The following is a 17,550-nucleotide window of genomic DNA, read 5'->3' as shown; positions in this document are numbered from 1 at the left end:
TCGTCAAGCGATTTCATGGAGTCTTTAAAACATACAGAGACAACAACTTATAAAAAATAAAAATAAAAAAAATCATAAAAAGGCTAAATCTATGTTGAGTCAACAATGAATCGGCAAATTGGTAAAACATTAGTAAAACAATTGTTTTGTGATCTGTGTGACTAATGCATTTTAAAATATTTGGTATTCTTCAGTTATCTTTGAGAATAACATGAGAAAAATAATAATAATATTTTTGAAAAGCGGAAGAAAAAAATAATCCACAAAAAAATAAAATAATTATATATATATATATATATATATATATATATATATATATATATATATATATATATATATATATATTATAGAAAAATAAAAAATGTAAAAATCTCAATAGCTTAAAAGGAAAAAATAAAGTACAAAAAAAATAACTGCACCAAACTGGCACCTATATTACCATTATCCGGGGTGGAAAACAGCCTACTTGCGTTGGAGACCGTCTTGCCAATGTCAGCTAAGGAGCGAAGATTGGACTTCTTGGTCTGGTGCCGATGCTTCCTCAGTAAGGTGTACATGACCTTATCTTTCAGGTCAGCTTTCAAGAGACCGTTCTCAATCTGACTCTCAGTGATCATTTCTGAAAGAGAGAGACACAGTGAATAGCAAACAGAGAGAGGGAGACAGAGAGAAAAAACAATTGGTTCTAGAAAAGACCTGCCTCGTGGTTATTTCACTTCTATAGATTTTGAGAAGCTCATTACACCACCTTCACAACTGAGCAATCTTTAATTTAAATACCAACTTTACATTTCATTGTTCATCAAACTTTAACTAGAAATAGAAATTGAGCTCTCCAAAGGCACTTGAAGTGAGTGTCAGTGAAGCAGCACATTGCCTTCTATTTTTAGCCTTCAGAAGTGGACATCTAATGAGGCAGTGGCTTGTGCATAAGATTGTCTGGTGGTTCCTGTAAACATCTATTTTTATAAAAGAGTGTTAAACACACGAGACCTGGGCTCCAAAAGTGCTCTGTGAGGTTGACCGAGCTTAAAGGGTTACTTCACCCCAAAATTTAAATGCTGTCATTAATCACTTACCTCCATGTCGTTCCAAACTCGTTAAAGATTGGTTCATCTTTGGAACACAATTTAAGGTATTTTGGATGAAAACCAGGAGGCTTGAGACTGACCCAACAAAGCTTTTACGGGTTTAGAATGACATGGAGGGAAGTGATTAATGACAACATTTTCATTTTGGGGTGGAGTAACCCGTTAACTTAACAACTTAAGGTTTGCTATAAATTGGTAATATGATTTGAAAAATCATGCTCTGAGTAAGAGCTTTCAAGAATGTGTATAACGTAAAACAGGGGATTCAAGAATATGAATTAAAGGGTTTTTTTCAATCAGTGCTCCTTCCTAAAAGTAAGCTATTACAAATCATAACCAGAATCACATATTTCGCTAACAGTGCACTAGAGTTGTTAATTGGCCAAACATTTTTTTACTTGATCTTCCTCACACTGGCCATGGCCATCCCGATTCCGAATGGATGCAACCACCCATGCATCTGAGCATAGAGTTACAGCGAGGGTTAAGAGAGGAGTGTATAAAACAAGAGCTATGAATGCATCCTGACATGTGAGCATTTGGAAACCAAATAAATAACTGTGCTGTGCTGGGCGAGACCATGCATGCATATCACACGTGCTATCTCTCAGTCCTTACAGTAAATTTGCAAAAGCTTTTTATCTGAGTCTGATCTCTAGTATTAGCTTTACGGTATTTATTTTGCCATTTTGTCCACTGACAGGGTGCCAATGCTAGTGCGCTACATGAAACCATTCTGACATTTTTTTTTACAAATTCCCTTACATTGTTTTTTACATCTCAATTCAAAACTAAAAAAAAGTTAAAACAAAATTATATATTGTGTATTCATATTCATATGCTTCAATGGAATGTTTTTTTTTTTTTAAGTTTTTTACCCCTCCTCTTCAGAAACGGCATTACGGGCCAAAGGTCACCGCAGGCCAACTTTGGTCCACGTAGTTTGGGCATCTCTGTTCTAGATGTTAAAATATGTAACTCGTACTTCCAGCTCCTTTAGATTTTGTATAATTTGATTGCTATATATTTTATTCAATTTATATTAAGAACTTGAATCACAAACTTATAAAAATGTAAATAAATCCATCTGTAAATTACATAAATATTAAGTAAAAGTTAAATAAAAATAACTGTTAAAGACTGCAACATGCTGTTATTTTACAGAAGTTATATCATCGTTTGTCTCTCAAGTCAGTGTAAACGTGGGCCACTGAGTTCATAGATCCCTCTTCTGAGCACCAACACTATTTTAGTGGAAAAAGGGTATATAAGTGCTTTGTGTTTGTAACCAAAACTGCTTAAGGTAGTAGAGTATTCGTTAATAAAACAGAAAGTACCCTGCATTTAAAGTCCAAAATGGCTACAGAAGAAACACTTACCGACGACCCCTGGCAGAGTGTTTGCCTCTAGGTCCAGCATGATGGTGCCCTTCTCTATACACGTCCTAAGCTCAAAGAGACTATGTAAGGACAGAGTGGCCACATGCGGTTTACTCCACCGCTCCCCACCTTTTTCCACCTTCTCTTCGAACTTGATCCACCTTCGAAGAAGAAACCACAGAGAGTTGAAGGTACTGAAGTTGAAATCAAGTGCAACTGCAAGCCAATGATTTAAAAATGATTTGGTGCTCCAGAAACATTTCTGCTGAAAATGGTTGTGCGTCTTAATATTTTTGTAGAAAACTGAGACACAGGTTTTCAGGATTATTTTTTAGGATAAAAAGTTCAAAAGAACAACATTAATCTGAAATATATATATATATATATTTTTTTTTTCCACTTTTGATCAATTTCATGCGTCCTTGCTGAATAATAGTATTCATTTTTCAAGGAAAAATCTTACTGACCCCAAACCTTTGAAAGGTAGTGTATCTTTGTAAATCCACTATACATATATTCTTAAATCTACAGTATCAGAGACAAATACCAGTTCCAGACATCAAATAGCACTCATGTTCAGATCAACTCTAATCTCGTCCGTATAACTTTATTAAAATTAATGACCCTGCTTGAAAGGTTTAAATATGTAATCCTTAATCCAAAAGTACACAAACAGTCTGTAATCTCATCTCTAAAACAAGCTCTCAAATAAAATATTGATTGAAAATGAAAAGATCAGCAGTAATCATTCTGGTACTTATTCGTAGAAATCTGTTAAATGCCCGCTGTGGCATGTGATAATGGCCGCTGATTTGGGACCACATGGAGTGGAACTCAGCTTTACATGAAACTACCCCCCTAATTGAATGATTGAATCCTTTCAAGAGCTGCACAGCTCCATAATTAATGTGTGCTGCATGCATTTCATCAGAGACCAAGCTGTCTGCTCAAATTAACTTATGATTGCAGGGATTTAAAGCAGCAGTTATTGTTTAACGATTGGATGCGCTGTTAATGGATATTAAGCCAACTTGAAGCATATATATATATATAATATATACACACACACACACACACACACACACACACACACACACACAATCATTGTTACTTTTCTTCAAACCTTTCCCTAAAGATTAACCAGGTCGAAATCAACACTATCAAGTGTTTAAAAAGTGTTTGTACACTGGCCACAAGCAGTCATTGGCAATGAGCCAGTAGTACACTTGAATCCTCAATTGATGAATTGTATGGTGCCTGTATAACAAGTCTGAAAGAGTGGTTAAAAGAGTCTTTACAGAAAACAGAACATAAGGGTCTTGTTTTTCTCTTCTTCTCTGAAAATACACTACTATTCAAAGGTTTGGAGTTCAAAGGTTTGAGTTGTTAAAGGTCCCATGATGTGGATTATTTTCTTTTTTAAATGCTTTTTTAATGTTTCCTGAGGTGTACTTATATTGTTAGTATGATTTTTACATTTAAAATTTAGGAATAGAAGGCATTTTTATATCGTGATTTTAGCCCCGCTGGCTTGAATGCTCTATTTAAATGGGCGTGTCTGTTGTGAGACTCCGAGTAAACGCCAACAGTTGTTATTGGCTGACATCTTTGCATTCGAAATGCGTATTACATGTGGAACCCCACTCAAATAATTTTACTACGTGTTTTTTTTTTTTTTTTTTTTTACAGCTGTCGAGATTAACGAATCATGGAAGTGTTGATTATAGCATTTTTTTTTTAGATCTTTTCCCATCACACGAATCGCTGCAGTGATGAGCATTGAGTAGACAGAGTCTGTTTATCGCGTGAAGGCCGTGTTCTCGTCATTGCAACGTGTTTTCTCTCACAAAATGCTTTCACCACAACAGCAAACACAATATCGACATGAATACAGCAAGAGCTTCAATGTGCAGCATAACAGCGTCATTCATTATTACGGCAGTTTGGGCAAGTGTGCAGATATACTCGCAATGTGTGATTGACAGCTCCGAAGAACATAAAGGCGTTCTTTAATAGCTCTCTGTAGTTTAATCACAATTTAAATAACAGATTTCTTTCATGCTACTAAGAGAAACAATGTGAAGTTGATCGTTTAATCACTGGCTTGATTCACTGATGCATAAACAGTATTTAACGATTTTGAAAGAAAGTCTGTGTGAACTTGAATAATTAGCTACCAGTGATGCGCGGGTCAATGTATAAACAACCCTCACCCGACCGACGTTTTCAACTAACCCGCCCGCAACTCGGACCGCAAAAAAAGAAAATATTGTACCCGACCCGCATTTTTTACAAGTAGTAAATGCGTCGCCCCTTTATATTAATTTAGTTACTTAAATACACATAAATCTTGCCACAGAGAACTGGTTAAAGTAATAATTATGAATGTGTCTAAATTAGCAAGGAGAAATTTAATTGTTTAGTAATAAACTGGTGTTTTCTGTGTCGCTGCAAAGATGAAGTTGACGATGCAGACTCGCCATGAACGCCAGAGAGAAATGCACATTTCATATGGACTACATCATCAGAGAGTAGCCTATTAATTTTGATTTGAATATTTTCATTTAAAAGTAGACATTTCAAGCTTTCTGTAATATATTGCCTATATTTCTTTTAAAAACCCACCGACTAAAAGATTAAGACACTACCTGATCAAAAATATCACCCAAAGTTTCTACAGCTTTTTTCTTAGCTATTTCAGAATCTGGAAAAATGACTGGGGCTAACTTGTTACTGCAGTTGGTAGAGCGATATGAATGTGTGTGATGTACGGCATGATAAATGCTCGTCACTTCTGCTGCCGAAACTTTGTCAGCCTGTGGGTCATTTGGTTTATCTTTTATTCTTGATGATGTGCTTTTTTTCTGTGGTAGGCCTACTCACATGCACCATGTCGCTTCATGACGTATTCTCCACCATGTCCCACAGAAAAACTGCTTTTGCATAAAATGCAAAAAGCTCTCTCTGCTTCGCCATCTACAGGTCTTAACCAAGAGTATGTTGCGGTCCATTCGCTATTAAAAGTGCATCTTCTCTTTTTCGTGGACACACTGGCCATGGCTGCTTAACCTGACCGAACAGCGCACGCCCTCTCCAATTTGAGATTGTTGACAATGTTGAGGAGGTGTTCGTGCACCAGTCAACAGTTTGATTGACGTACGACTCAGCCTATCGACTTTTATTGCTCTCCGCTGAACTATTGGACATAAGTTAATAGTACGCCTATGGACGTATCCGTGTATTTATTAGGCAGGGTCGAAATGAAAAAGCGGGACAGATGCTGAATTTGTGTGAGGCAGGACAAAGGGTAAAATTGCTGTACAGTACAATGTAAAGCGGGACAGGTGGTCACTATTCGCGCCAGTTATTCAGCCAATAAAGTGTAGGCCTATGTATTTCAAAATTGTGTCTAGTACTATATAAATTACAAAGGTTTAACTGGAATCTTTATTTCAAATGACCCGACCGACCGCGACCCGAATATCATTAAAAATATTTTTGGATGACTCGTAACCACGGTTGACCGCAGGCACCTGCTCATTTTGGATCAACCCACGCATCACTGTTAGCTACACATCAGAAATCACTGATCACAGATAAGGCATTAATGAACACTGTTACATACTGTTTGTGGCGGTGCTGTCAAATCCATATCATAAAAGTCTGTTTGTAACACCTGTGCTGACATTGCGACTGAATTTTATGTAAATGATTGGGCGGGCAAAGCAGAGAAAGGGGAGGTAATCTTTCCCTCATATGACGACATAAGGGGAAGAATCCAGATCGGCCCGTCTGAGCTCTCGTTTTCTCAAAGGCAGAGCAGGACACCCAGGGCTTGGTTTACACTTATCAAAATTTCTAGCCACTGGGGGATCATGGACAGGCTAGGGAAACTCATATTAATGTTAAAAAACCTCCAAGTGAAATTCACATGTCATGGGACCTTTAAATGCTTTTGAAAGAAGTCTCTCATGATCATCAAAGCTGAATTTATTACATCAAACTGAAGTAAAACAGTAATATTGTGAAATGTTATACTTTAATATAATAGTTTTCTAGTTTAATGTGTTTTAAAATTTAATTTATTCCTGTGATGGACAAGCTAAGCTGAATTTTCAGCAGCCATTACTACACTCTTTGGTGTCACACAATCCTTCAGAATTAATTTTAATATTCTGATTTGGTGTTATGTTTTGTGGAAATTGTAATTTTCTTTATTTATTTTGCATTTTTTATCTGATAAATATTACGTTGAAAAGAACAGCATTTATTTAAAAAAGAAAACTTTATACAACATCTTTACTGTAATTTTTATTCAATTTAATGTATCCTTGCTAAAAATAAAAAAACTTATTGACCCCCCAAATTTTGAACAGTGGTGTAGATCAAATCTAATATTTTTTTTTTAAATTACACTAAAAAAACAAAAAAAAATAAAAAAAACTTTAAGAGCTCTGTCTGTAAATTTAATACAAGACTGTCAGATCTCACTCTGAGCCTCACTAGAGACCCAGCCAAGCCATGATACTCTTACTGTACCTGGCAGTTTCCTTCCACTCCATTTCCTGGCCATCAACAGACAGTAGCTCGTCCAGCTCTGTGAAGAGCTGAGGGGGCGCAGGACTGTCATCGTCCTCTCCCAGCATGAATCGGATGCGCTCAGCGGCAGGTGTGACTGCAACAGGAAAAATACTGCGAGTCAGAGGCGAAGGTACAGTCCTGCATATTTCCGGCTTGCAATCATCACTTATGCCATTAGGCATGATCTCCAGCTCTGATGGAGGAGGAATCTTGACTGCAGACAGGTCCACATCCTGATGGGAATCAGACTCCATCATCTCCTCCTCTCCAGCCTCAATTTTCTCCACATTATTGTTCTCAGACATGTTCTCCGGGTTGCTATCTGATGTATTCATCCTAAAACCCTGTTAAAAACACTTTTGTTCTCAGGAACACAATCAAAGCTGGTGAGGATGGCTGAGTAAGGGAGGGAGGTCAAAGACACGACACCCCACACAGGCAAGCAGCACTCAGACTGTCATTAGAGCTCTCCGTGTTGTCTGCTGTCCTGTACACCCCACTCTAACACAGTGAGACCTAGGTAGTCAAAAAGGGGGTCCCACTTGTCAACCCAGAGTAACAGCCCGCCCATCGGCAGCTCCAACTGTACCCCCTCGCCATTGGCCCTCCGAATTTGGCACCCTGCCCTGAGCCCCTCATTAACAATTAGGAAATGTTTCACAAACTGTTCATTCTTCAAAAGAGGGCCTCGCTTTCCTTCTCACTTGTTTTCCAATTTGAATATTTATTCATTCCTGTGGAAAAAAAAATAAACAGTAATGTTTAATCTAAATAACTCCTCACTCATCTTACTAACTCGAGTCCCGCATTAAAAGCTCATCATCAAAACTCGCAAAATCTGGCAGTGAAATCCAGTGTAAAAATGAAAGTGTTATCTTATATGAAATTAGTTATTTCAACCTGACCTAAACAATAAAATTTACTTTGATTAATGTAGCTCAATGTATTCACATTGATTCAGTCATTAGTTTATATAATGTGCATCATTTAAATAACCAAAATAGAACAGATTGGGACATTTTTTAATTATTAAAAAAAAGGTTAAGGTTAAAGGTCATGGTGATTATTCTACACTACCTTTAATTGTACAGTAAATGTTCATCAATAACTGGTATAAGTGACATATGTGAATGAACTGTTGCATAGGCATTTCATATAGTGCAGTAAAAAAAAAAGGGACAGTTTGTCCTCTGATTCAACTTCCATTGCTGATGTCACTGACTTTAGATGGCATCTTCTAATATTGATAACATCATGGATGCAATGCTGTTGAAGTGAATAAGTAATTCGATTGTACAGCTCTGCACTGAACAAGTCTGATTTTTGACGAAACATCCAGACAGAATTACTATCCATAAAGCACTTGTGTTTCTTAGAAAAGATAATTAAACTACAGAATCTGATTGTTAAGTGTTGCACATTACACTAGCTTTTCCAAGCCAGTGTTTTCCTCAACTTTTACTAATGATACGTTAGAAGGCAGGTCAAAGATCTTATCAGCACCTGGAAAAGTGATAACCTAAACTATACTAGCTGTAGAAAAATCAGTAATTACACAAAAAAAAAAAAACACTTTAAAAATAAATTATTTAATATACATTTATTTCACAATAAATGATATAGTGCCTATCCTTGTATTCATTAATTCATGTAAATGCATTTCCATTCACAAGTAAGATTTTTCCTTTTTTTTTTTTATAAATTAATTTTTTTATTCAGCAAGGATGCATTAAAAGGACATGCATTAAAGGGACCACAAAATGGAAAACTGTTTTTTAACATTGATAATAATATAGCACTGTTTAAACTGTTTTAATATTTTTGATAAATTTGATGAAGCCCCTGTGAGCATAAGAGATTTATTACTGACTTAAACTTTTGAATGGTAGTGTGCACATATGGATATATCAAGACATGACGTCCATTTAAATAATAGTTAAAAAATGAAACCTCAAAGTTCAAAAGTATACATTTGTAGATTTTTTTTTTTAAATGATCAGGCCATGAATTACCAGGAAGTGACTAGGCAGTACTTTTTAAACTCATTTGGACCAGTTCATTGTCCCAACTCTCTTCTACAAAGTCCACACACACAGACAACTCTGCTATGGATACCAAAAACTAAGCCTCAGTGGGCACTCACTTCATGCTGTTGCTAAGCAGGCCCGGGACAGAAGAAACAAGAGAGGGAAGGAGAGAAAGAGGCATGGGTGAGTTCAATATGGGAGAGAGTGCAAAGGACAGACAGAAATGAAAATCGCATCGTTTAAAAAAGTTTCGAAGTTGTGGGCTCTCTCGCCAAGGGCTACGACCCACACAAAGGGGACTTTGTCCATGCACCAGGGGCTTATGGGAAAAGCAAACGGGGGGGTATGTTCAGCGCCCAAGCAGGGACTAAGCTGAGCTGCCACTTCATGCTCTACATGAGAGTCCCAGTCTCATGCCGCATCGATGTACTCCGAGTTCCGAGTTCTGACGTCACATAACCCTCAAAACACCAATGGCAGCCGCTACGGATAATATTGCCTATGGATGCAGTGTTTATGCAAGGGGTACACATTGAAAAAATGATTTTTGGACAATATAACGTTACAATAAAATTTATAATCAATCAACAATTCCTTGCACCCAGGAAGTTTGGTGTGACTTGACTGGAATGCTACAAAGTCATGAGTCATGGTTTGAAGTCGTGATTTACAGGCTCAAAAACCTGCCTGGAACGCAACATCAGTAGCAACACTGCAACATCCCACATCATGCAAAGAGAAATATCCCAAACCACATTCCTCTCACTGCATCTGAAAGCAAGTATTCAATGACATTCTTGCACCATGCACAGACTAGAAAAACAATCATTCTCAATGCTCACGGGTAACTGAATTATTGAGGCAGTACAAGCTTCCCACATCTATCTGTGGTAGAATGAATGGCCTTTGGAGCATTACTGATATGATATGATATGATATGATATGATATGATATGATATATGATATGATATATGATATGATATGATATGATATGATATATGATATGATATATGATATGATATGTGATATATTAGACCTATATGCTTGCAGACGTAAATTAATAGGTAGGATTGGCAGTTCAAAGACAATCTTTCTGAATGCACAATATTTACATCAGCAGTAATACTCTCTTAAACATTTGCTGATAGTGAGGTGTGGTCAGGAATTTTACAAAAGTTAAATTGGAAATGAAGAAGCCTACACGAAGGCATAAAGCCTTTAAACGCCAACAGCAGTAGATTTGATAGTGCAGGGATTTCCACATGGGTTTTTGTGAGTCCATGAAAAGCTAATAAATGAAATTAAATGGAACATTATAATAAACAAATGTGGTTGCACAATTAATTGAAATAAAACTGTAATGGCAACATATGTTATTAAATCATGATTATGAAATCAAGGGCTGTGTTTTTATTAAGTATATATTATCAGTTGTGCTGCATGTTTCAAGGTGAAGAGCAGCACTGTGTTCATTTACTCGCATACAGCTTATAATAATGTGCAGTTCATTTCATAGTAAATGCTGCTCCTCACAAACTCTTTCTCTGCAAGTGCTGTGAGTTTGACATGCAATTCAAGTAAATGTCTTAGTTTCAAGAGGTTTGGCTGGCAAAAAAAGTTTGGTAATCCTTGTGATGCTAGATGTTATGGCAATGTTGCCAGTATACTGTTTTTTGGTAATCTAAGGTGTTGTGTGTGATTATTAGTTTCGTCATAGGTGGTTGCTGTGTGTTTCTAGGGGTTTTCTTTCTTCCTTAAGTGACACAAGTTTTTATGATATTCTGATATTTAATAAGAGTGAATGGGTCAAGGGTTTGCATGTATGACCAGTAGAAATCTTTGTTTTAGCAGCAGGGTCAAGGTAAGTTTAAAAAAAGAAAAAGAAAAAAAGCATTTTTTCTACATTTCTTTACTGTGTACATGACATATCTGTAATAACTATTATCAGGTTAATAGTATAAAGAGTTATGACAGTTTCAAAGCTCTGACTTACATTCAAAAATATTTAACTTGGAGAAGAGTTTAGACCCACTTGAAGGGTCAAGTGTGGTTTCCTCCAGCTTTTGTGTTCAGAAGAAACCGTAAGCCTGTGAGAACAAATGTAGGGCACCACTGCTGTGTTTCACATCTGTCCAGCAGGGAGAAACACAACAGTGATCAAACACATTTGAGGCGTCACGTGCCTGTGATGAGTAGCTTTTGTCTTTTGTTTGAGGCACAAGAGTTTTATTCAGAAAATCCATTGTTCTTTCACTTGAATGCCTACCCTGCCATCTCCTACTGACTTCCTGACAGTAACTGATACCCAACTCCACCAGAGTACAACTACCAATGTCTTCACACCGACTTTCCGACTTCATGGAAAATTTCCACATCCTAATGATTCTAGAACAGCTGCTGGGGACAAATACAAGCTTAATAAAAGTACAAATGGCTAATTAGCCATCTGAGTTTTTATGTTCTTCATAGTTTTTCTTACCTTATCAGTTACACACGTTACATCAGGTAAAACATTTTGTTAGTTATGTGATTATTGTAAGGGAAGTCGAGGCCTAGTGGTTAGAGAGTTTGACTCCTAACCCTAGGGTTGTGGGTTCGAATCTCGGGCTGACAATAACACGACTTAGGTGCCCTTGAGCAAGGCATCGAACCCCCAGCTGCTCCCCAGGCGCCGCAGCATAAATGGCTGCCCACTGCTCCGGGTGTGTGTTCACACTGTGTGTGTGTGTTCACTGCTCTGTGTGTGTGCACTTTGGATGGGTTAAATGCTGAGCACGAATTCTGAGTATGGGTCTCCATACCTGGCTGAATGTCACGTCACGTCACGTCACTTTCACTTTTTTTTTTCATTATGCAGCTGTCAGCACCTTAGTCCCAGTCAGATATGTAGTATGACCTGCACTATCCTTATGTCTGGTCTCCACTTCTCATTAGGATGTGTTTTTATTGGGCCACTTAACACTCTATGGTGAATTTTACCATAATGTTTTCATGTCTGCCTCAATTTTAGAACTAAAAACAAAAAACTTCAGAATTTTTTTGCTGATCTCAATAGATACAATTCAAATTTGGAGTAATCACTCTTTTTTATCTGAAAATTATTTTTTTATTCTTGATCCTCCTCAGACATCAGAATTAGAGTAGTCAACAAAGAGCCAATAATTAATTTGGGACTGATCAACAATAGAGGTCGGCCGATATATCGGGCCGATATTTGTCATTTTTTTAATATATCGGCATCGGCCGATATCCGTGTTTAGTAGCGCCGATTTAAAGTCAGGCACGTCGGCGGGCAGCCCCGTGTTATTGGTGCGGTGGAAAGTGCTGCTGCAGCAGCATGTGAAGCACTCCAAGCCAAAAGTTTTGGAAGATTCAACAACAGTCCTGGGAGATAAAGGTAGTCAGAGAATTTCACTCTGTAAATGGGGTGGAGAAGTTGACAGCTCTAACAAACACTGCAGGGTGACGTTACCAAAGTAAACTGTCTCTGATGTTACTCCGCCCCGCTCACAGACAGCACCGTGCTCGGAGAGACAGCTGTGCTGGAGCTGCCCAGAACAGTGAATGACATTTGTTCGGAAGCATGGTTTGATGCAGACAATAACCAGTTTTCCATCCAACTCATTTCTATTTAGGGATGTCAATATTCGATAATTTCCATGATCGATCGTCGTTTAAATTAATGATCAATTAATTACCTTAATGCTGCAAAATGCGTCTGCAGCGGTATTATTATTATGTGCAAAAGCCACTTGGAAAAAAAGCTTTCTCACCCGAATTAAAGGGGTTTTAGTCTGAATAAAATGCTAGTAGCAGGACTATAAAATGAATAGATGTGATTATGATCATTTGATAAAATGAAGAGAGCGCGCCATACGTTGGAGATCATTTTACTTTGTTGACTGTTTCCCGTCAAGGAAGACCGCTGAATGCGCCTCTTTAAATGGTTTCGTGGTGCTTGTTGTTGTATTTTAAAACGCAACTGCAATGTTTTCAAATGACACTATAGTAGTGGTGCAACGGATCATTATTGATCAATATCTTCGGTTCGGCACACACGTGACCCCCGGATTGATTTATGAAAAAAAAAAAGTTGCGCATGTTCAGTCCACACTAGTGTTAATTTCGTCAGACGAGACGAGACGAAATATGTTCGTCAACAACCTTTTTTTTCATGACTAAGACGAGACGATGACAAGACTGCACCACTGTCCAAAAACGCTGACTAAGACTAAATTAACATGCATTATTGTTGACAAAAAAGACGAGACGAAAATGTTTTGCATAAAATAAAAACTAAGATAAAATCTCTCTTCATTTTCGTCTACAATCGTCTCTGCTTTTTCATCAACTGTTACGCCTTTAAAAATTCAGAACGAGTTTGCGGCTTCCCGCTATTGCTCAAGTTACAGGTCTCATACTCCTGTTGCTGCCAGCCTGTGGCAGCAACACAAAACTGCTGAACGCACAACACCCAAAGCGAACACGAGTGATGAGCGAGCGACGACGACATGCTAGGTCAAAGGAAGAGGCTCAATATTTGTGTGTTATAGTTAGCAGCGGTCTATTATCAAGAAATAAAATAGTGTGTGCGTAAAAAGAATTTGTCCACACGCCGCTCAAAAAATACAAAATAAAAAAAAATTCCTGAGCGCAAGTTTACCGTCTAGGCAGGCTTTTTGTGTTAAATTATATTTCCTGTTGCTGCGCAGGCTCTTTTATTGTACATGACAGCTTATGTCCCGATGACCGGTCTTTGCATTACGATTAAAAGCAGTATCAATAAAGTAAAAAAATGTGATCAGGTTAATCATTTGTGAATGTGTCTCCTAAATCAGAATTTGAAAACCAGACACATTTAACATTTGCATCCAACAAAAATCATTCAACAAGTGTATTTTGTCAGGTAATTATGACATTTAACCAATGTTTGAGATATGTGAAACACTTTTTTTACTGAAATGTTTATCAGTAATAATGTGTTATTTAAAAAAAACACTAAAATTTTTTGACTAAAACTAGACTAACATTAAAAGACTTTTAGTCGACTAAGATACCTTGAGTTTTCTTTTGACTAAAACTAGACTAAAATGACGAGACTTTTAGTCGACTAAAACTTGACTGACAAAAAAAGATATGTGAATGACTAAATATGACTAAAACTAACATGGACATTTGGCACAAGACTAAGACTAAATTAAAAATAGGTGACGAAATTAACACTAGTCCACACTCAGTGGTCATGGCGAGCGGAGGAACGGAGGAGCTTGAACGCCCCGCGCATTTTGGATTCCCTGTCAGATATAATGATGAAGGAAAGAGGTTAGAGTGAAAAGATTGTGCCAGATCTTTATGAACAGGAGAAGAAAAAAGTTGTGGATGAACTATCCCGAGCATCCTCTGTTGCGCACACGACAGACGGGTGGACGTCCAGGGGGACGGAGAGCTATGTAATGATAACTGCTCACTTCATCACAGCACACTGGAAAATGAGAAGTCGGGCTATTATGTTAAAAAGAAGATATTATGTCCACTTTAAGTTGATTTCATATATTTTAATTTAATAATTTAATGTTAATAAAAAAAAGACAAAACGTATGTTTATTTGTCTTGGCCTTTTTTTTTTTTTTTGCTGATCCGAAAAATGATCCGATCCATACGAGGATGAGCGAGCGCGGGTTTGACTAGATGTATTTGGAGGTTATTGCTCACGTCTCGTTCTGCACATATCCAAAAGTTTCCATATTCGCAATGTATTTGAATGTTAAACTATAATATTTTTTATTTATTTAATGTAAACTAGACGGAAAGATCATCCTCTACACATGAGCAAAAACGTCCTTGGAATAACAGCAGAGTGGACCGGTATACTACGGTCTATTTAAACTGACCAGTGTAACCTTTTAAATGTTTGGTTGACTGTACTTTATTTTAATAATGAACAGACTGCGATGTAAGTTTGAAATTATAATGCACTTTAGATGTTCTGTGTCATTTATACCAAACACAAATGTTGCTGGTTGCTAGTGTGTTTGCAGCACTACTGTAATTTATTTTTTATATATTTATTTTTTTATATTTTTCAGTTTAATTGATTTTTATTTCTAAAATTGTATTTATTTAAATGTATATTTAAGTTTACATTTATGTTCCAACAAACTTGAAAAATTCTACTTGATAAATGCTCTAAAACTTTAATGCAAATGATTGACATATATTTATATATATATATATATATATATATATATATATATATTACCTGTTTTATATATTTAATACTTGGTCAGTCTATTGATTTTGTTTGGTTAACTTTGGATACATTTTTTATTTTAATACCGTGCAGTGCACAAAATTAAGACTCGAGAGATGGTTCAAGTCAGTGCTCAATAAATGATGATAAGTTTAGAAATGTTGTGCATCCACTTATTATTAGTGTTTCATTTTAGCATGCAAATGAAGGGGAAAACTTCAAGATATCGGCCCTCAAAATCGGCAGCACATATCGGCCATCGGCTGACCCTGACCTCTAAACATCGGCATCGGCTATAGAAAAACCCATATCGGTCGATCTCTAATCAACAACTGATGTTTTGAGAGCGATCAGTGGTATATAAAGTACTTGAAAGTCATACTCAAGTAAAAGATATCTTCCCAGAAAATGACTTTGGTAAAAGTTGAAGCCACCGTTTAGAATATTACGAGTAAAAGTCTTAAAGTACAGTATGTGATTTTTATTGTACTTAAGTATGAAAAATATTTTTTAAATCTTAACTGTACTTAAGTATTGAAAGTAAAAGTACAAGTAAATGCAAAATGGAAAAGAAGCAAATATATATATGTTCATACACAACTTGAGTAGCAAGATTGTGTTCAGTTTTAACTCTTTCTTCCATTTTGTATTTTTGGGTACTTAGTGTCTTTCATTGCAACATAAGAAAAAAATCTGAAATCTGAAATCTGCATCTGAAATGTCATGTATTTACAGTTTATGTATCTTATAGGGGACATTGATGCATTTAAACTGCAGATACAGATGTATAAATACACCTAATATAGTGATGTCACGGTACCAAAATTTCAGTATTCAGTACCGATACCAGTGAAAATACACGGTTCTCGGTACCAATTTCAGTACCAAAACACAAAAATATGCTAATTAAGAAAAAAACACACATTAACACTAAAAATAAGTACCAGGTCTTTTGACAACACTAGCCTAATGTTTTGTTTTAACATAATATATTGAATACTGATATTTCAAATAATTTAAAAGATGAAAGTCAAAATGTGAAATTAAAACCGCCAGTAGGAAAGTGAATGTAGTGAGCCATTGCGATTTAACCGATTCATTCAAATAGCTGATACATTCAGAAACGAAGCATTTAACCATGTTAATGAGTGAATCACTGAATCATTTATTCAACCAATTCATTCAAAAAGTAAACACTGTCCATTGCTCAGAGATGCAAAACAGTGCTGTGATCTGTTTTGAACTATTTTCTTTATCAAAATTGAGCAAACACAAGCAATATTGTGTCTAAAATGTAACTTGTGTAAAATGACTATTAAAGGAGTTCATGCATCTGCAAAAAAACAGTACTCTTTATGTGATATAGATTAAGTTAACTAGGCCAACATGAAATTATACAGCTCAAATATAAAAAACATACAGAAGAATTTTTGCCATCTACAATTTAGAATGCCTGGAATATTGAGTTGTAACAGACTAATAAATCAATGTGCGTGCACTCTGTGTGTGATTTTGTGATATGGCCTACTTGATAACGTCAGATTGCACATCATTTCAACAACACTTTATTATATTAATCGCAGACGATGCTGTAACGCACACCCCTGACTCTGCTTGAGTGGGAAATAAATCATCTGCGGTTGTGCGCGGCGCGCACGTGCAAAGGTGTTTTTAAGAGTCTAACTTGAAAACGCCAGACCATTGATTCGTCAAACCTGCTTTCCTGGAGTCTATGTTCTTCTGACTATTTTGTAGCAAGTAACCAATATACTTAGGGGAAATGTATCGGAGTAAAAGTATACATTTTAATTAGGAAATGTAGTGGAGTAAAAGTTACCTGAAATATAAAAACAAGTAAAGTACAGATACTCCCAAAAAATACTTAAGTACTGTAATGAAGTATTTTTACTACGTTACATTTCACCACTGAGAGGGATTCCATAATGACAGCCTGAGAGACTAATACAGAATGAAAAAGTCTGTCATCAAAGCACTACAAACATGCCCCTATGTTTCTTTACTATACTAAAGATGTGAATAATTTACACTATCAAACAGATAGATCTGACTCTTGGTCACAATCTATATCTATATCTATATCTTATATGTGCTAAAAATTATTATTACTATAGCAACAGTCATACACACATATTTAATTTTTATTTACACCACAGTTCAAAATTAGTTTTCGAAATAATCTCTTATGCTCACCAAGCCTGCAT

At 36.4% G+C, this 17,550-nt stretch overlaps 1 protein-coding gene across 7 annotated transcripts in view; it reads right to left on the bottom strand.

The window, feature by feature from the left end:
- Positions 1-17,550, bottom strand: part of LOC132139233 (electrogenic sodium bicarbonate cotransporter 1-like) — a 72,939-nt gene that overhangs the window by 34,469 nt on the left and 20,920 nt on the right. For 4 of the 7 annotated variants that reach the window (XM_059547743.1, XM_059547744.1, XM_059547738.1 and 1 more), the window contains 3 exons: positions 7,010-7,145; positions 2,471-2,631; positions 440-619 (listed from right to left, as the gene is read on the bottom strand). In XM_059547743.1, coding sequence (XP_059403726.1) covers positions 440-619; positions 2,471-2,631; positions 7,010-7,145 — 477 coding nt within the window. The remainder of the gene's footprint in view (positions 1-439; positions 620-2,470; positions 2,632-7,009; positions 7,146-17,550) is intronic. The other 3 variants (XM_059547745.1, XM_059547740.1, XM_059547742.1) reach the window with 1 other exon arrangement.

The sequence above is a fragment of the Carassius carassius genome, chromosome 4 (assembly GCF_963082965.1).
Source record: "Carassius carassius chromosome 4, fCarCar2.1, whole genome shotgun sequence".
Taxonomy (NCBI): domain Eukaryota; kingdom Metazoa; phylum Chordata; class Actinopteri; order Cypriniformes; family Cyprinidae; genus Carassius; species Carassius carassius.
The sequence above is the reverse complement of the archived record's forward strand: the minus strand, read 5'-3'. Positions and strand labels throughout refer to the sequence as shown.